Consider the following 20,448-nt stretch of genomic DNA (forward strand, 5'->3'; position numbering starts at 1 on the left):
AATCAGAACAAAACTTAATCAGCTATTTATCTATGTCACTACCCTTCCCCGCCAGCATTCTTTGCTCATATGTCTTTCTCTACATACAGTGCTTTATGCGTTCAGCATGTCTGCAGCTCCATACTGACAGCCCACTGCATGAGAACAGAAGCCTACTGTTTGGCCCATTTGGGCTGGCAAAATATAACTCTTTCTTTTCCGGTAACTTCTGGGCTTGGCTTTCTTTCCCCAGGTCCACAGCATCCAGTTCATGGAATTCTCAGAAGTGGAGAACCAGGATGACTACTACAGCATAGACGCGGGTTACGTCTACACCCAGGACCAGCGAGGAGTGCATGTCATGTATGATGAAGCCTTGAGTGATCTGAAGGAGCTGGAGGCAGAAATGCTGCTTGTAGCCAGCCATTACATTGAGAAAGAGAAAGGTCAGAAGTCAGATTTTAAAAAATCAACCAGCCAAACAAATAATAAACACTAAGAGCTCTGTTTAACACCTTCCACCTGGAAACATAAATGCATATCCAATAGTATCTGAAAACTCAGTAAGTGCATACACCTCCCCTACTTTAGAGAAGATATGGTTCTGCTTCTAGCTCAAGTCCCTCTTCTTGTTGGAGACTGTGACTACTCTTTCAAAGCGTGGTTATAATTCTGACTGTTGTTTAGACTCTGTTTGTTCCCCACCAGGTGAAGGGGGTGTCATGCAGGGCCCCGAGGGAAGCAAAGTAAGGGAGTGAAGGTAATAATTCTTTTTTCCTAAGTGACAAAAAAGTGATTGACCTTGGGGAAACAGCAGTTAGAAGCAGAGACACCCTGGAATTCCTAACAAAAATCCAGCAGGATAAGCACCAAAAGGAGAAATCATTACTCAGGGTAATCAAATAACCTATACTATGGGTTCTCTTCTTCCTTCTGGCGTCACTCAAATGTATGCAATTCTAGAAATAGGTGAGGAAAGAAGAATCCTTTTGGAATAATATGATGACATTAGCATTATATTTGGAAAGAGCTTAGAGTTTCTAGACATATTGCAACACCTAAAAGGAAATTTAGCAAGGGTTTGTGCTATTTTGTAATATATGTGGTTGGTAATTAAGAATAATTCATTTTGGGGCGCCTGGGTGGCTCAGTCAGTTAAGCGTCCAACTCTTGGTTTCTGCTCAGGTCATGATCTCACAGTTCATGAGTTCAAGCCCCATGTTGGGCTCTGCATTGCCGGTGTGAACCTGCTTGGGATTCTCTCTCTCTCTCCTTCTTTCTACTCCTCCCTCTCTCTCTCTCTCTCTCAAAATAAATAAACTTAAAAAAAAGAATTTTAATATTGATATAAAATACTGCTCAAAGAATGTTTGACAACTAACCTTTCAGAGCCTGACAGAATTAACTTAACATTGGATTGAACTCTGCCCTCTTTGTTACAGACCATGGGTGTCTGAATCATGGGATGCAGTGATGGCATCCAACATTCTAGGGCATTTAATTTCAACTTTTAGCTTTTATCTTTACTGGTTATTCTACATACTGATGGCATCATTTTTATTGATATTAATTTATAACACTGTACAACTGTTTCAAGCTGCTAAGAATTTAATTTGATTGAAACAGTCAGCAGTTATTTAGCCACATGAACAAGACCATCTTTCAACTGAGCTAGTGAATATGTAGTCATCCATCGTGGAATGATTTCCCAACCTCTGCTGAAGAAATTCCTGATCAAAGTCTTTTTCTTGTTCAGTACCCATCATATACATGATAATTATTGAACTCAAAGTTCAGCACCTGAAACTCTCTTACTTTTTGATATTTCAGTCTGAAATAGACCACTCAAAAATTGAAAGCAATACTCATGCTGGTATTGAAAAATTAGCATTAATATAGTGGGAAAATATTTTAGCTGAATATAATGACAATGATTACTTACCTTTATTGATTTAAGTTAGGAATTAACATAATTAAGGAATATCTTAGAAACTTCTCTGAGAAGTTTTTACTTGGCTAATTTCACTTGGAAGAGCGGGGTTAACCTGGGTTTGTGGTTAAACCACCAGGGACCTATTTTTAGAGAAGGTGAAATGTATGTTTTGCCTTTAAATTACAGGTTTGAGGATATTTTCGTGAAGATTTCATATTAACTGAATTTTGGTTGTATTTCTAAAATTAGCCTTTAAGACTAAAATTAAAAAGTGGAAACAAAAACCTCTATTGACTTAGAAGTCAACAAGTGTGAACTTAGGTCCTAGTCTTGGCCAATGGCTCTCCAGCTGATTCTTAGGAACCCCTGTGACTGACTCAGTGTTTTCATTCCTGAGATGGAGCTGACAGTTCAAGGGCTGCTTTTCAAATGAGAATAGCTCCGTGGAAAGGCCTGTCTCTGGTCATTCTCATCCCCCTTCTCTCCCAGGTCACAAAGAGGGCAGCAAGTCAAATACTGGCCAGGACTGGGGATGGGCCCATGCAAGCGTGGACAGATTTGCTGTGCTGTATGACATATGGACCTGGGAAGCAACTCTTCTAGAAAATAAGCGCCAGGTATTTCTCCCTAGAAAACAAAACATCTGTTAAACTTTCTTACAAAACCCAGTATTTAAAACAAACAAAAAGCCTGTCTTTTGGGGCAGCTCCTAATAAAGTAATTATTCTATTTAAATAATCTCAGCTAGTTGTAAGGGTGTGAATAATAAGTTTATTTTCTTGTGGTTCCTTGTTAACAAAAAATAAAATGTGAAGGGTACTACTTTATCTTATAGGCATAATTTGTTAGAGGGGTGTATAATTTAGGATCTTATATATATGTTTTTAGTGAGAATGGGTGATGATTCCATTCACATTCATTGTCCTGTCAGGGACGAGCCTCACTTTGCTACACACAGACACCCTGACTTTATTATGGCCTTTAGAAATACACCACATGTGGGTGGGGCAGGCAGTTGGGCAAGGTATGCTCAGCGCAGCAAGTTACGAGGGTGAGTTTAAAGCAATGAGATGGCATCTTGCTAAATTCATCATCATACCATCAATGGCTCATATCCTAGTAATAAATGAAACACTGCTCTTCATTTGTATCCACAGCATGGATTATTAGCCCTTCTGATGGTCACCAACTCTTGGGAGTTTATTCATCAAACATTAAGTATCTCCTCTGTCTCAGGAACTATTCTAGACATTAGGAACATATGGATAAATAAGAGAAGATAATTTCTGTCTTTAAGGAATTCTAGTCTATAAAAGTTCACCCAGTCTCTAAGTAAAAATTACAGGTGACTCACAGCTTACAACTGAGGCACACACAAGATCCCCAGAGACCACCGCGGAGGGAGGAATTTGTCCTGTGGGGGGCTATTGGAGTAAAGGAAATATTGGCAAGTCTTCTCAGAGGAATAGATATTTAATCCTGTTACTAAGAGATGTGTAAGATGTTGTCTGTCGGAGAAGGAAAAATCCTTAAGCAGAGGAAACAGCATTAGCGATGTCAGGGAGGTGTAAAATGAGGATGGTGAATTTGGAGAACAAGAGGACTTCTATGGCTAGGCTATAAAGGCATGATGAGAAACGAGCTGAATGTGTTTTGGGTGCAGCCTGTGAAGGGCCTGCTAATCCATACAACATTTACAGTGTATTTTATGAGCAAAGAGGAGTCATCGGTGAGTTCCAGTAAGGGAGAAATACGACCATAGCTCCGTTTTCACCAGTTGCTGGGGTATTCGTGGGGAGAATAGATTAGAGTGGAGCTCGTGCAGAAGAGCAGTGCAGCTATTGCAACAGTGACCTGGAGAGGGAAGACGGGACCTACACCAAGGATGGAACAGTGAGAACAGGAAGGAGGGCAGACTTGAGAGCACTTTGTAGAAATGGAAATGTTGGGATTTGAAGACCAGACGCTGGGGTGAGAGTTTAATAAGGGTGGAATTAAAAAGGACTTTCTCAGGGTCAGGGAGGAGGCTATTAACTGAAATGGAATGCAGGAGGAGGGGCACTTTGGAGGGGAAGGCAATACCGAGTCTGCCACAACAGGCATGTGAGGAGAGTTTGCTAAAACTCAGGTGTGAATGTTTTGTGGGATGTATAGGTTTGAAGGTCAGGAGCAGGTATGAGCTGAGGTATGAAGGTGAACGTTGAGCCACAGTAATGAATCAAATGACTAGGAAAAGCCAGAGATGTCTTAAATGCAGCCCTGGGTAATTCTTGAATTTAAGGGGAAGATCACAGAACAAGAATCCTTGAGGGGAACAAGAAGTAGCCAAAGAAACTAGAGGACAAAAAAAGAAGGGATAGTGTGATAAGAGCCAATGAAGGGGGGGGTGCTTTTAATTAGGAGAGGACAGTTACTAACTAGTGTGGCATGCAGTGAAACATCAAGAAAGAGGACTCCTAAACACCAGGCAGTGGGGTCAGTCCCCAGGGTCATTGCCAGCTTCATAGGACTCTCAGAGGAGGTATGGGGGTGGAAGCCAGCTTACAGTGCACTATGATGTGGTCAGAAGATGGGGAAGTGGAAATGTTTTCTTTGAATTGTTTTTCTAGTAGATTAGATGGTTAACCATTTCATCTACTCTCTGGTCTATTACTCACAGAGATTTAGGTCACCCAATTTTTGAAAACACCTGGCTGGGCTTAAAGGGTGAGAGCCTCGGGCTTTGAAAACCGTTCCTCTTTTCAAAGGGAACTGGCCTCTACAGAGTTTGCATCTGCACCCTTCATCTGCCAGTTAGAAACTTCCTTTGATCAACTAAGTGAGAGATCTAGACTCAGAGTGTAGTGACTGAAAAGGCTACATTAAAGGTAAATAAGACGGAATCCCTGAACTCAACAAGTTTATTGTCGAAACATGAGTTTTATGCAGCCCCCCTTTTCTGGGCTCTGTCTCCCCACCTTCCCTTTCAGTGCTTCCAGGCCTTCTATGGAGGCCCCAGGCAGGACTCAATGGCAATAGAAGAACAGAAGGGCAGAGAGGACTGAAAAATCGATTTCTCCACACTTTGGCATACACTTCATTCTGTGCTAAGCTACCAGGGCTGTTCACTAGTTTCCTCTATGGTAAATGAAATTATTTTAACTTAAAAAAATCATTGAAAACGCCTCCCCCCTTCCTACCCTGACAATAAGTTCTCTATAGAAACTGAGCTAGCTATCTGTGCCAAAGCTGTGAAACATGGCCTTCTAAACCAGAAATTCTGTCAAAAGAGCCTATTTCTAATGGATAAACCTTTGTGTTATCTAGAGTACAATTGATTTCTCCCAGTCCTGATTCTACTGCCAAATATATTGGAATCCCTAGAGTTAAGAATTGCTCAAACACACTGGGCTGTCTTAAATCCTGAAAGTAACCATTTTGTGTGTAAACTCTCATAAAATTAGGACTGATGTGAATTCAGGTGAATTAAGGAACTCAGAGAAGCCAGGCATTAGCTGTCCTGGCTCCTAAGTGGCACTTGCTCCACATGCTAATTCTCTCTACAGCCACCAGAGGACACATTTTCAGGGTAATTTGAATTAGTGTTTGGAGAACTAAAATAAATAAATAAATAAAAACCTGTGACAGTTGTGGCTAGCACTGATTTTCTGTTTTGTACTTGCATTTGATCTAAAATGTTCTTTTTTTAAGTCTTTTAAGTCCCAGAAATATAAGACACTCGAAGTAAAAATAATATAAACACAGAAAGGTCTGAGATTATTTGTTTTGTTTTTTTCCCATTTTCTCTAATATTTGATGCCTACCCTCAGTGTGTACCATGCATTGTTTTGCCTGAGAGTTGGCCCTTGACACACACAGGTGACATTTGACAGGCGAGGAAGACTTCTTAGACAAATAACCAGCCTAGAGTTTAAATGGAAATGGGCCAGTTAGCAAACAGATAATACATAGAACCTGTGAGGCAGAAAGATCCTGGTCTTTCCCCTGTTGGGAAAGTATTAATAATAAAATTATGCAAGGGTCCATCTGAGAGTTTCTTGAGGTTGAGGCCAAAGCTTAAAAAAGCCTAATGAATTTTTAAAAAGAGCCACGTTTTCCTTTTCAACAACTAGTGTTGCCAATTAAATTATGACAATATGTGGGACATACTTATACTCAAAAAGTGTTTGTTGTTTATCAGAAACTCAGATTTAACTAGGTGACCTCTATTTTTATTTGCTAAATCTGGCAATCCTGTAAACAACAAAGCGAGGTTGGCAAATTAGCACCAACCTCTGCAACCTGGTACCAGCAGATTGAAATCACCAGCAAGAACCCTCCCCACAAACTTCTACCAAATAGACAAACAATAGGGCTCTTTGTACAAAAAACAGGTCAAGGCATACAAATACTATAAACCAGCTCCTGGGATTGCCTTGGCTCAGTGAAAAAGGTTCAAGTTAGTCCAGAATGATTTAGGGAAGTAATTGTTTCTTTCCTAATCTCCCCACCTAGGCTATTAAGTGACACCTTTCTTACCTGTCACTCCCTCCTTTTTGTTTTGTCCTCTACTATTTAATTATTGAATGTTATTCTAGACTAGAGCTCAGCAGAGGGAACAGGTAACTTAGATAACCCTGCTTGTTCAATTTTCCCCAAGGCTCACTTACAGGGCGGGAGATCTCCACCTTTCTTCATTCCTTGCTCTGAGATGTGTGAGTTCCTAACCTACGAGTGCATTGTGTGTTCTGAGATTTTAGCCTCCTTTGGTGCTTTCCCTTTCATGCTAAGGTTGACCTAAGGTCCCTGAGACCAATGTTTCCCAAAGGGCATCCTGCAAATCCAGATGCTAAATAAAGTGCCCTAGGATCTCCCTCCTAGTGCTTTAGCATTGAAGCCCAGATACTGCACATCTGTTAATAAGGCAGCGTTTGATTCCTACTCTGCTATTGATTCTTGAGTGTTTACCTCTCTAGGGAGTCTTGGAAGCCATGATTAGCAAGATGGAGACACTCCTGGCTTTTCCTGCCACGTATTCATGTAGTGCTTGCACTTTCTCAGTTCTTTCTGGTTTTGTATTCTTTTCTTAGCTATTGACTCCACACAAAGAGAGGGGCTTTTTATCACCTTCAGGGAAATTTCTTATTTTGTTAAGAAGAGGGTTGACTTCCTGGCCCCAAGCCACCAGGAAGACCAACACCCAAGGAAACAAAACACACTCTTTCTCTGATGCATCTCAAAGTGTGCTAGGCTGTCAGATTGGTGGAAATTGCAACCTCAGCAATTCACTCCTTTCTGCCAATTAAATGCACACACTGGGCAAGCCTGTGTGTCTTTAAAAAATATATATACATACATATATATATATATACATATATATATACATACATGTCTGTATGTGTGTATATATATGTGTGTGTGTGTGTGTGTCTGTATGTATATATATTGTTTTAGCTCAATTTTAGCTAATTTATTGTCAAGTTAGCTAACATACAGTATATATACAGTGTGCTCTTGGTTTTGGGGGTAGATTCCCATGATTCATCACTTACATACAACACCCAGTGTTCATCCCAACAAGTGCCCTCCTCAATGCCCATCACCCATTTCTCCCACTCCCCCCACCCCATCAACCCTCAGTTTGTTCTCTTTATTTAAGAGTCTCTTATGGTTTGCCTCCCTCTCTGTTTGAAACTACTTTTTCCCTTTCCCATCTCCCATGGTCTTCTGCTAAGTTTCTCAAGTTCCATATATGAGGGAAAACATATGATATCTGTCTTTCTCTGACTTATTTCACTTAGCATAATACTCTCCAGTTCCATCTACATTGTTGCAAATGGCAGGATTTCATTCTTTCTCATTGCCAAGTAGTATTCCATTATATATACAAACCACATCTTCTTTATCCATTCATCAGTTGATGGATATTTGGGCTCTTTCCATAATTTGGCTATTGTTGATAGCACTGTAAACATTGGGGTATATGTGCCCCTATGAATCAACACTCCGGTATCCTTTGGATAAATTCCTAGTGCTTTGGTGATATGACTACAATGGGAGCTGACACCTTCCAGAAGAGTGAAACCTCCATAAGAGGAGCTAGGGAAAGAAGACTGGGAAGGGACATCTTGAGCTAAAACTCTGAGGGAGGAAGTGTTGGATTAGATCAGCAGAGGAAAGGAATCTGTTCTGTTGTGAAATGAATGGAATAAAACTTCAGAAGCTTCCAGTGAAAGCTGATTTATCCATCAGGCAATGTGGACTTGGTGTTTAGGATCTAAGAGCTTTTCAGGTACCATTGAAAATGTTTGGGATTTGAGAAAAAAAAAACCTTATGCATTACTCTGAAATATGAAAAGAAAATACAACATAGAAAGCAGTAATGCTTAATCACGTCAGTAAAATGTAAAAACATTGTTAACTGAGCACTTATAAACATTCCTTTTGCATCTGAAAATTTCTAGATCAGATCTTCTCACTTCTTAAGAATCTCTGAATATATACTGCCCAGAAATCATAGCCAATCATTAACTCAAAGTGATGTTTGTAGCCAAATTGAAAAGCAAAATTCTAAATATCATTTAACATTTTTACAGAAAAAAAAATTTGAATGGGATGTGAGTATGTCTTAATATAGTTGATATAATGTGGGATAGGGTCTCCAAAAAAAGATTGTCTAAGGCCTATGAAGGCCTGAACAGTAATCACACTGTTCAGAACTGCTTAATTATCTTGCCCTCAGGTCCCTGTTTGGGATTCCAGCCCAGTGATCTCTCAAGAGCCTTTTCCTGATTAGCACCATGACTAATTACACACAAATAGAATTTACACTCAGAACAGAAATTTCTTACGCTCACAGACAAATGTAAAAGCAAAATAAAGAACATCTCTCTCTGGATTCTCACATTAGGAACCCTCTTCAATGGTTAGTGTCTGGAAGCTTTCTTTGGTTTTTAGGAAAGGCTTGTGACCTCCACTGGAATTAAATTAAATTTAATTTAATTTAAATAAATTAAAAAATTAAAATAAATTAAACAATTAAAAAAAGAAAGTAATACAAATAATTTTTCATCAAATTATCAATAATCAAAGTATATAAATGATTTTATACACTGCAACATTCCAATAAAATTACTAATTCTCACTTCTAAAAAAAAAAAAAAAACAGAAAAAGAAAAGAAAAGCTCCCCCAAATGCCTTTCAGAGTTCTGTACACCAGGCCCTTCCTAGCAATTTCTAGGTAAAATTGAGCAAACTGTTAAAGAAAAGGGGTCAGAAATGAGGATAAGGAGAGGAGGCCACCTGCCTCCATTTGGTGAAAGAGTAAAATGGAGGCAGGAGAATGAGCCTGTGGAGAAAGGTGTTACAGACAAATATATTTGATGGAGTGACATTGCATGCACCGTCTCATTAGAGCTTATCATTATCACATGTTATATTATTCATTATTTAAGGCTCCTTTTATTTGTGGAGAGCAGGGGAAGAGGGGACACAGGCAAAACTAGTGTCCCTTCCTTTGCCCTCCCTCCTTCTGTGGGTTTACTAACTGCTCTGAGTCACTTTGGTGCTGCAGCTGCCCGAACCAGGCCGGGGTACCCCGCGGTACCCCGAGGTTCTGAGCGGTTTCTCTCCTGCTGATGCCCCGGGGCTTTCCAAAGCATGGAGTGGGTGGGGCCTCACCTCTCTTTGCTGGGCCCTACGGCTGCCTCTGCTGTTCCCTGACTAGAAACCTTATTTGCAGCTTCTTGACAGTTACTTTGAAGCCTACCAGCACGTGTTGGACCCCGAGGAGAGGTTTGCCTTAGCACAAGTGATCACTGACATCATGCACAGGTGCCCAAGGTTTGATTTCAGCCACCCTTATTTCATTAAGGCCTACAAAGATGAATGCACCTGCCTGAGGCTTCACTTGCAGCTGGTGAGGGGCATCCTCAATCAGCACGTAAGTACATTTGGATTTTAAAATAGTACATGTGAGAAGGCCATAACTGAAAATAGTGTTTTCCTTTCATTGCAGGTTCAGAATCCAGGTTTTCTAGGGCAGCACGTTGAGCATGTTTATTTGTAAGCTCATTTGCATTGTCGAATTCCAAGCATAACTACAGTCTTAAATGGAAGTTTCCAACCCTAATTACATTTAATGGTCCGCAAAGAATAGACAACTTATTTTCACTACATGATGGAGTTTATTGGTACTGAAAGGAGGACTAAACATACCCCTTTACAAGCCATTAATGTATAAAGTTGTGTTTATTAATTTGTTTTTAATGCTGTGGCTATTTTTAGGACACTAAAGGAAAAATTAGTGTACATCCTCTGGGGAAAAGCCAGTGGCAGGAAGTAAGCAAGGGATAAATTGTTGCAGTGCGTTTACCTGAGACCTGGTTAGATTTTTTTCCTTGTAGTCAATCATTTGACAAAGAGAAGTTTTCCTGGGCCTCTTAAGAGTGTCTCAACTTGGTTGCCTTTGTTTTTATTGGCTGATCCCAGGCTCAGACTGAGACACCAGCATGTCTTCGTGTGAATGGATCCTCAAAACCACGTCTGGGTGAAAATCAGTCAAATAATGAAGGGACGCAAAGGACTGCTGTTCTTCTCATGCCAGGGCTCATAATTCACACCCATGGGAAAGTTTAACTTTTCTAATTTTAACTTTTATGTTACATTTCTAGATAGAGCGCCAGCGGGAGTATGTCCAGAGGCTTTGGCAAAGAGGCCATCCAGATGATAGCAGTAACTTTGGACTTCCCCTTAACATAATTTGCAAACAACTTATTTCCATCAACAATAGCTGGTATGGTGCTATTGTCTTTAGACATTTTACATTTAATCTTTTAGATAAGTTAAAGGGTATGATGGTAAGTCTAAATACTATTCTATAAAGTACCTTTCAAGTATCTGGGGAGATGAGACAAGTAGATATAAAAGCCACAGAAGAGGGATTTTCTTGCATACTCAATATCCATTTGCTTTGTAAGTAATAAAGAATAGGAGGCTAGAATTTAAAAGTTAAAACACTGGGTACAGAATCTTTATTCTCATGAGAAGCTCTATAAGAAAGAAAGAAGTTGCTCTTAAAAATGCTATCAGAGGACTTATTCAGAGGTGCCACACAAGCGGACATGCATGAAACTTGGGTGTGCTTAAAAGTTTCTCAAAAAGGAATTTCTTTAGTAAGTGTCACCATTTCTGCAAACTCGCCTTGTGATCCTCTACCCCTTTAAGGAGCAAACTAAATTTCCTAAGATCACTCAGAGAAGGTATACCCCCATGACATGTATGCAGCTTGAGCCACCCCCTCCCCACCATTCCTTCCTTGCCTTTGAGAGTGGTAAGGGAATCAGGAAGTGGGTGGCAAGCCCCAAGTTGGTCTGTATGGCCCATGATCACAATCTCTATTGCCTTCAAATGGGTGGAGAAATCATCCAGCTCCTTTCAACATGTCACAAATATCTGCTGAGCCACCTACAAGTACCAGGCGCTGCGCAAGGAGGTGAGGACACAGTAGTGAACAATAGAGGCATGGTCCTGTGCTCCCATCAAGCGCACAGGTCAGCAGTACAGGCGCACTTTCACTAGGATATGGCCACAATGGGCTATGGTATCTTCTTGGGGAGTCGCAGGATGCCATGGGATTTCGTAGCTTAGATTCTTTTTTTTTTAATTGTTTATTCCTTTTTTGAGAGAGGGAGAGGCACAGATCATGAGTAGGGGAGGGGCAGAGAGAGGGAGACACAAAATCTGAAGCAAGCTCCAGGCTCTGAACTGTCAGCCCGATGCGGGGCTCGAATTCATGAACCGTGAGATCATGACCTGAGCTGAAGTCAGACACTTAACCGACTGAGCCACCCTGGTGTCCCTTGTAGCTTAGATTCTAACCTTATCCCTTGAGAAAGAGCCCTGGGAGTTCCAGGCACAAGACTGCATTTTCTCCACAGACCTTTCTAAGGACTGATTTCTTCTCTGTCATAAGATTGAGACATCAGCTGTCTGTGTGCGGCTCGCTATGGCAAGAATCTACTGTTGAGGAAATGGTTCTTGGCGGAACATGCTAGGACTGTATGGATACCAAGACCTGTCAGAACAGTCTCAAAAGCAAATGTTATTTGTTTGATGAAATTCCTTTCCAGCCCTAGCGTTGTAATTTTTAAGATCTGGAACTAAGAGGAATCCCATTTGTATAGATTTAAGAAGTATTTATGTTCTTTAGTTCTATGTAGGTATAGAAAGGCCCTTGACTTGTGCTGTATCCTCTATTTTCAAAGGAATACCCACAGACAAGCACTTTGTTATTTCTGGCTTCATCCATGTATAAAATAGAACATTCTTATGGCAAACGTGAATGATTCTAGCAGTTGTGTACAGAATTTAAAATGTGTCTTTGTTCATTAACATTTTCAGGGAAAAGGATAAAGACTCAGGTAGAAAAATAGAAAGCAATTATGGAAATTATTTATTTAATATTTAGTCACTGATAAGTTATTTTGTTTTCAGATATTTGACTAAATGTTGATTACTGGAATGTTTGTAGGTTTCCCGTATACAGTTTAAGAATCAGATTGGGCTTTTAGAATAAATTCTTATGGCTCCCAATTTTAAAAGGGTTCACATTAAAGCAAAGAGCATGTTGCATAATCTGGTGGCTTCCCTGGATGGCCTCTGAGGCCCCTTTAAGCTTCCAATTTTTTATAATGTCCTGGATTAAAAAAGCTGTTTTATTGGTCTTAAAAAATGTAAAATTCAAATGTCTTTTGAAACAGATCAAGTTCTTCGCTGTGTAAAATTGTCATTGATCCATCCTCTTTTCAAGCCCGTCTTTGAAAAACACGTATCTGCTGGAGTTCCACCCTTCCCTGGGCCTGGCATCGCTCATCCCCCGATCTCTTGATCACCTTCTCCAGGAGGCCCGTCACACCTGCAGACCCACATCAGCCAGCAGCCTCACCTTGCTGGAGAGACGCGTGCTGCGGCTGGCCCTGGATATGTGGCTCACACCGGCCCAGCCTGAGTCCTGGTACAGCCCACGTCTCCACAAAGATGTAGGTTCTCCGAAAGGGGAGATGGGGGAGCTCCTTGTCCAAGGGAATGTTTCCAGGCAGATGTTACTACTTAACTTTGTTTTTCTGTTTGGCTCTATTCCTCCCCTATTTGGCCAGAGACAGATCATAGTGCTGGGCTTTGCCAACATTTTTATGTAATGGTTTTTTCATTTTCGGTCAAAGTTTCTATTTTATCAAAATACTGCTACAGTTAGAAGGGAGATATACATACGTATGTGGGAGATGTTTTCTGGCTTATTTATATTTCAGCAATACACATTTTTAATTTAAAAGCTATGTATTTTATTTGCACTAAAGCTCTTCCTGAAATTCCCTCTTTTTGTCCTGACCTGAGATCTGGTATGAGAGAGAGAGTGGCTGAGTGAGGAGACAGGGACCTGGACTCAAGTTCCGCCCTGCCATTAACTTGCTGTGTGACTCTGAGAAAGTCTTTGAGCCTCCCTGAGCTTCTTTTTCCTATTTTGTAACCTTATGTTTGTGTATTTGAGGGGAGGGAGATGGAAGTGAGCCTGATGGTCTCTAAAGCCCCTTTCAGCTTAGAACTCTATGGTTCAAACTATGGCCTAATGATTTACATAGTATTTGTAGTTAGATTTTAATTCTCTTCTTTTTCTGTTAAGGCCAGCACAGTGGAGCCTATATTTCCAATCTGACTTACTCTGTGTGGGTACATGGTGTATGATGAAGGAACTTTCAGCTACCAAAAATCTCTCTTCCATGCATCTGCCTTGACCTCCTATTCCCTCCTAAACTAAAATTTTATTTTATTTTAATTCATTTTAAATCGATCAAAATAATGTAATACAGAATTTTAGCAAATGAAAAAAGCAAATGAAAAAAAATTACCCTAAATATAATCACTCAAATGCATTCACAATACTTTTCTGAATTCAAGCATTCTTCACATGCGTATTTTACATAGTTATAATCACATCCTTCATACACTGCTTTTCATACACTTAATACACTGTTTTTCTCAGTTAACATTGTATTATATGTTTTTCCATTTTGCTAACTAGTCTTTATACTCACCTTTATGGTTATAATTCCCTTAAAGGATGATCATAACTTTTCCACCTCTTTCCTTATTGTTGGACATTCAAGTAATTTCTAATTTTTCATTGGTATTAAAATTGTTATAATGTATGTTTCCATACTTACAGATTTTTCTATATTTTAAATCAGTTCCTTTGATAGATTCTTAGGAGTGGAATTACTGAAACAAAATTTAAGTCTTTGGATGCAAGTTGGCAGATTGCTTCTCAAAAGAGTTGGGACAAATTATAATGCCACCAACAATTTGTAAGAGTACTAATTCTGCCACACTGTACAGTATTAGGTATAAGCATTTATCTCTTAGAATCCTAATGTCATTCGTATTCACTTCCATGAGCTCTCTTCAATAAAAATTTTAACCCTTTGTCCATGATATTTTCTGCAAATATTTCTCCCAATTTATCTTTTTCTGTTTTATTTTCATAGAGTTAAATCTGTTGATCTTTTCCTTTGTGATTTATTTTATCTTCCTAAGTCCAGAAAGCAAATCATCTTCCACATGTTTTATATTTGTCTTACTTTATTCTAATTTCTTAAGTCTTTATTTTATTTTAAAAATATTTAAGTTCTTTAGTATTCCACCTGGAGGGAGAGAGAAAGAGAGAGAGATGGGTATGAAGATGGCTCAAAATTGAATTTTTCCTGGGGCACTTGGGTGGCTCAGTCAGTCAAGCATCCAACTTCGGCTCAGGTCATGATCTTGTGATTCGTGAGTTCAAGCCCTGCTTTGGGCTCTGTGCTGACAGCTCAGAACCCGGAGCCTGCTTTAGAGTCTATGTCTCCCTCTCTCTCTGCCCCTCCCCTGCTTGCTCGCTCTGTCTCTCAAAAATAAATATTAAAAAAATTTGAATTTTCCCCAAAATTACCAGTCATGTATCTACTACCATTTACTGCAGATTCTTTTCACATTGTATTATGTTACCAGATTTTTTTAATGTATTTTAAATTCTCTTATAACTCACAGTGAGTATTTGAGATACCTCCCTAATTTCCCATTGATGCCATATGCAGTTTTAATTATTCTTACTTTTGAAATGTGTTCAAATTTGGATCTAGAAATGGTAAATACTCAGATTAATCTTTTGTATTAGGCCAAAAAATGGGGGAGACATTGTCCTTAGAAATTAGTTTCTAATAGGAATTAGTTTAATAAATTTTTATCACTTTGGAAGACTTCAAGAATCTAGAAATTGCATCTTCAAGTAGAAAAGGCCTTTGGTGGATCAGTGGACAGATAAGGGAATCTGTGATAGCAAAGGCAGATAAGGGAGATAAGGCAGAAAAGGTAGATAAAGGAGCCAAGCCAGGAAAGGCAGATTTGGGGGTCCCCAAACTGGGTCCTTGCTGGGAATGGTATACGAGGGTGTAGCAACGATGTCAGAGCAGAGGAGCCCCCCATGGCAGGAGGGCTGTAAAGAGCAAGGAGGTTATTTCAAAAATTGCCCGGAACATGTAAAGGCAGTTTAGCATACTATAAAACTACTGGACTGGAGTTAGGAAGTGTAAGTTCATTCTTGGTACTGCTGTGTGACCTTGGAAAGTTTCAGTATTGCTTCAGATTTCTCACTAATGAAATGGAAATGATGGTATCTGTGACTCCTCTACTTCATGGGGATCTTGAGTTCATGTACACGAAAACACTTTGAAATTTTGAAATTGCACTTAGAAGAGTTTATAGGAAATTATTCTTATTATTGGCTTCTAAAATACTTGGAAAAGATCAGATTCCTACTTCTATTCTTTATTTTGGCTTAAAATATTTATAATAATGATAACAGCAAATACTATGTACCAGGCACTTTTGTATATATTAACTCAATGAACTCTCTCAATAACCTATTTAGGTAATTATTGTCTACTTGTTACTCTTAGGTATTGTTATTATTCTTATCCATCCTTTACAGATGAGGAAACCGAGAAATAGCAAAATTTTGTAGCTTCTAAGTGGCAGAGGAAGGACTTGAGTCCAGGAAATCTGGATTCAGAGTCTGTGCCACTGAGAGTGTTTTTTCTTAATATGTGAAATTTCTTTTTTTATACTTTAAAAAGTATTTTCTTTCAGCTGTTTTCAGCTAAAGTAATGGGAGATCCCTTTCTCATGGAGGAGATAGGTCTACTTGCACTCAAGTCCGCAGCAGACGAAGGACAGAACCAAAGCCAAGATTCTCACATGCTGCTCCTGGAGACATTTTCCAAACTTCTGGAACTCGTGACCCTCCGCCACCGGCTGATAGAAATGAGTCTGGAGAGTGTACACTTAGCTCGGTCAGTAGGGGGACTGAGGATCCAGATGGGGGAGAACAGACCATAGGTGTCCCTGCCTACAAGCCCTGCTCCCTCTGTGCCCCAGAGCAGTCAAAGCAAGCTTTCTAAATGGCTGAAATGACCCCCTTCCCCACTTTTTCATTCTCCACCCAGGCCTCCCCCTCATGTCTCTCTGACCACTCAGCTAGGCTAGGCCCTCCTCCTAGGACCTGGGCTTCCTCTCTATTCAGCACATTGCCTTTCAGTTAGATGCTTAATACTGGTTTATCAGTTTTCCTGCTAGTGTAAGCTCCTGATTGCAAAAGCACTGTCCATGTCGGTTTCCATGGTGTCCCATCACCTGGTATGAGGCCTGACTTACACTCAACAAATGTTTACTGGATTTGCTCTTAACTATGATGAAGCTGAATAGCAGAGCAGAAGCAATAGAGGGATTAGAGAAAGGAGAGGGATGAGTTAGTGACAGTATCCAGGCCTTACAGAGGTTTGGAAGGTTAAGCAGGTTGGGGGCAGGGGTGGAAAGAGAGAGAGATAAATGAGTTAGGTTTTAGGTATGAGTGTGAAGTGATGCAAAGACATCCAAGTGGACATGTTCCATAAGCAGGAAAAATATGGAATTAAAGGGTTTGTTGCAAACATGTATGAGTTCCCTTGTGTTCTAGTCCCCCACGAGAGTCCCTATATACCTGAAGAGTGAAATCATCTACCACAAACCATTACCAAGGGCCTGCTATGGCCAGGGTCTGTGCTGGGGACTTTATGTGTACTCATTCATTTAATTTACAGAATATTCTTAATAAGTAGCTTACTAATATTTTACCAGCAAGGAAGTGGAGGCTCAGAAAGGTAAGCTATTGGCCTAAGATCACATACCTAGAAAGTAGTAGAAACAGAATTCGAACCATGAGTCAAGATATTTATTAACCTTTATGATAGTACCTCCTCATAATCTTTGATCCTTGATCTCAGGGATCTCACAATTTAAAAGTTACTTCTACTATAGTTTAATATGCTATTTTAGTCATATAACCAAAATACTATGGGAACTCAAAAAATGGAGTGTTTCATTCTTTGTAAGTGGGTCAAGGAAAGCTTCATAACAGAGGCACTATTGAGGAACAAACTGTGTCCTCTGGCAGGTTCATATGTTCAAGTCCTCAGTCCCAATACATCAGATTGTGACCTCATTTGGAGGTAGGGTCTTTACAGAGGGAGTCAAGTTAAAATGAAATTATTAGAGTGGGCCCTCATCCAATATGACTGGTATTTCTTATAAGAGGAGAAGACTTGGACACAGACACACACAGAGAAGGAAGATGATGTGAAGACACAAGCAGAATGTGGCCATCTATAAACTAAGGAGAAAGGCCTGGAACAGATCCTTCCCTCATGGCCCCCAGAAGGAACCAACCCTGCTAATACCTTGATCTCAGACTTCCAACCTCCAGAACTGAGAGACAAATTTCTGTCTATAGTACTTTGGTACATCAACCTAGCAAATTAGTGTAGGTGCCATTTGAGTTCAGCCTTAATGCACCAATTTCTGAAAATGGAGAAATGTGTGAGGATGTGGGTGAGAGAGGAGTGGAAGACATTCTAGACTCTTAAGGCTGAAATGCCAGAGGTGCATCTGAATGGAGCCTTGCTGCAAGCCATGTAAATGTGGGAGTAGAGCTCAGAGTTGGGATAGGACAGAGGTACAGTCATAGGCTCTTATACTAGGGGGCTATCATTAGGCCATGTGGTTGGAAGACAAACTCCCCAAGAAGGGGACAGAGAAGAGGAGAAGAAGACCGGGTTTGGAACCCCAGGAAATACTAGAATTTGAAAATGAAGAGGAAGAGAAGCCAGTGCAGACTGAGAGATAGTGGTCATGAGGTGGGAGCATGGAGATCCTGGATCCAAAGGAACAAAGATGTTCCTTGAGGAGAGGACAAAGACCAGCTGTGAAGTGTTCTGAGAGAAAATAGTGAACCTTGTATTGAAAGCAGTATTGGTGACCTCATGAGGGCTCTGAGGATAGAAGCCAGCAGGAAATGAGAGTTGAGGAAGTGTCCAAGCACATCTCCTCCTACTTTAACTGCTATTTTTAACTGTCATAGTGTAGAGTAGACACAAGACCTTTGTGACTCATTGACTTCATTCCGGACTTGGCTTACTATTGTTTTGACTTTTGCTTTTGTGCTTATTCAGATTTTGTGGGTTTTCTTACCACGTACTTTCCTTCTAGTGGAAAATAATAGCAAATGCTCTTGGCTCTTTATCCTCCCCCCTTTAGTCTCTATAAGGAACTGGCATGGGAGATGGGTTTTGAAGAGTGCCATTTGTATCTGAGGCCTGTTCACTTTGAATTTGCATCACACAAGGACAAAGTGGACCATCCACCTCCTGTTTTTATCACCTCTCTGCTGGAGGACAGTGATCGAGTGGACAGGTGAGCCTTGAGAAGGTCCAAGTAAAAATAATGTAATGGTAGAATGAATGGCCAGTGAAAAATAATTTCTACCACCACTGGACTCACAAATGCAATTGTATTTCTAAATCCCCCCTCTTATATTCTATCTACTATGATACCATTCTTTTTTCCTTTTTCTTTCTTTCCTTTTTTGATAAGGCAGGGGAAGAACTCAATGAAGGGGGATAATTGAATTTAAAAAAAGCAAGTAATGGAAGAATCGGATCAGGGAGCTCAAATGAGATAAGATCACAGACTTAGCAGCACAGGTTGACCGTGTTGCTTCTAGGTAGAAAGGGGTGTGAGAGTTTGTCTCATGGGGCAAGAACCATGGATCAGAAGTCCAGATCCCTTCTCTCACTTTCCCTGGGACCAGGAAGAAGTCAGTTAAATTTTTTGAACAGCTTTTTCCTTGAAACTCTAACACAATGTACAAATCTAACATGTATGGCAGTATCTCAGTCAGATTCTTTTGTTGACCAGCAACAGAAGTGGACTCAAACCCTTGAAACTTCTTCATGCCCCATATGTTCAGCCCATTGCCAGAAAGAGAACACTCTTACTAGTAACAGATCATGAGTCTATAAGTCGGGGAGAGGAATCTTTTTCTTCCATGCAGGATCAGCCTTTGATATGTGCTGAGGAGAAACGTCTGTCTCCCTCTTCTTTCCTTCTTTTCTAGTCTGCCCTTCCCCTGAGGGTCCTTTCTTTCTATCCCTGGAGATTCATGGTACTGGCCCCACCCCCAGGAAAGCAAAGTTGATTCCAAGGAGGAAAAGTCACCTTTGTTTTGCTAGTGTGGATCACTTGTCAAAATTTAACTTTGACGTGTTGATATGTTAAAGGTCTCCTCTTCTCCAAAGAGACCTTGGGCTGGGTTAGGATGACAGAATATGGTATCCCAGAATTTCTCAACCTTGGCATTATTGAAACTCGAGGCTGGATAACTCTTGTAGGGGGCTGTCCTGTGTATCAGAGGTAGTTTATCAGCATCCCTGACCTACCAGATGCCAGTAGTACCCCTTCTCCCCTTTTATAACAACCAAAAATGTCTCCAGACATTGCCAAATGTCCCCTGGTGGCAAAATATTTCTTGCTCTATCCTGTCATGCTAGCTAAACAAAAACAATTTGTCATAAGTATGTAGAAATGTCTCACAGAAACTGAAGGCAGGAAGTGTGAGCAGGCCTCAGGTGAGGCTGGATCTCCAACCTTGAGCCAAGTTATTCTCTGGGTCTTTACGGGCCTCCTGCAGGAGCTGGTATTTTACACTGATGTAAAATAGGGCATATTTTTGTTCAAGTGGAATCAACCAATCACCAGAAAGTGCCCAAATGATCTGTGGCCTGGCCAAGCTGTGACTGGTTCTCGCAACAATGACCCAAAGATCTTGCAAGATCTGAGGAGCCTTCTGAATTAGCAGGGGAAGGTTTATGCACCCAAGGATCTTGTCTCTTGAGTTTGCATTTATTTTATGTATGTTAACTTCTTAGAGTTGCCACTTTGGAGTGCTGTTATAACAACATATATCAAACATGAGCATAGTGACTTACATTTTAAAAAGCACATTTGTTCATATTATCCCACTTAATATTTGCCATAACCCTATGAGATAGGTGATATCTCCATTTACAGATGAAGAAACTAAGATTCATAGGTATTAAATTACTCAACAAAGCGTCATAGGTATGGACAAAGGACCATATCCCAAGGCATAAACA

General features: G+C 40.3%; 2 protein-coding genes across 3 annotated transcripts in view; both read left to right on the top strand.

Annotated features, from left to right (window-relative positions):
• The window catches only part of LOC125938781 (putative uncharacterized protein C6orf183), a 46,436-nt gene extending 44,021 nt beyond the window's left edge, over positions 1 to 2,415 (top strand). For both annotated transcript variants that reach the window (XM_049654124.1, XM_049654125.1), the window contains one exon: positions 233 to 2,415. In XM_049654124.1, the coding sequence (XP_049510081.1) occupies positions 233 to 478 (246 nt within the window). In that variant the 3' untranslated portion in view covers positions 479 to 2,415. The remainder of the gene's footprint in view (positions 1 to 232) is intronic.
• Positions 702 to 20,448, top strand: part of LOC125939125 (uncharacterized) — a 42,409-nt gene continuing 22,662 nt past the window's right edge. The window contains exons 1-7 of the mRNA XM_049654653.1: positions 702 to 725; positions 2,323 to 2,529; positions 9,633 to 9,833; positions 10,564 to 10,685; positions 12,702 to 12,930; positions 16,070 to 16,272; positions 18,551 to 18,706. Of these exons, the coding sequence (XP_049510610.1) occupies positions 702 to 725; positions 2,323 to 2,529; positions 9,633 to 9,833; positions 10,564 to 10,685; positions 12,702 to 12,930; positions 16,070 to 16,272; positions 18,551 to 18,706 (1,142 nt within the window). The remainder of the gene's footprint in view (positions 726 to 2,322; positions 2,530 to 9,632; positions 9,834 to 10,563; positions 10,686 to 12,701; positions 12,931 to 16,069; positions 16,273 to 18,550; positions 18,707 to 20,448) is intronic.

The sequence above is a fragment of the Panthera uncia genome (genome assembly GCF_023721935.1).
Source record: "Panthera uncia isolate 11264 chromosome B2 unlocalized genomic scaffold, Puncia_PCG_1.0 HiC_scaffold_24, whole genome shotgun sequence".
NCBI classification, from domain to species: domain Eukaryota; kingdom Metazoa; phylum Chordata; class Mammalia; order Carnivora; family Felidae; genus Panthera; species Panthera uncia.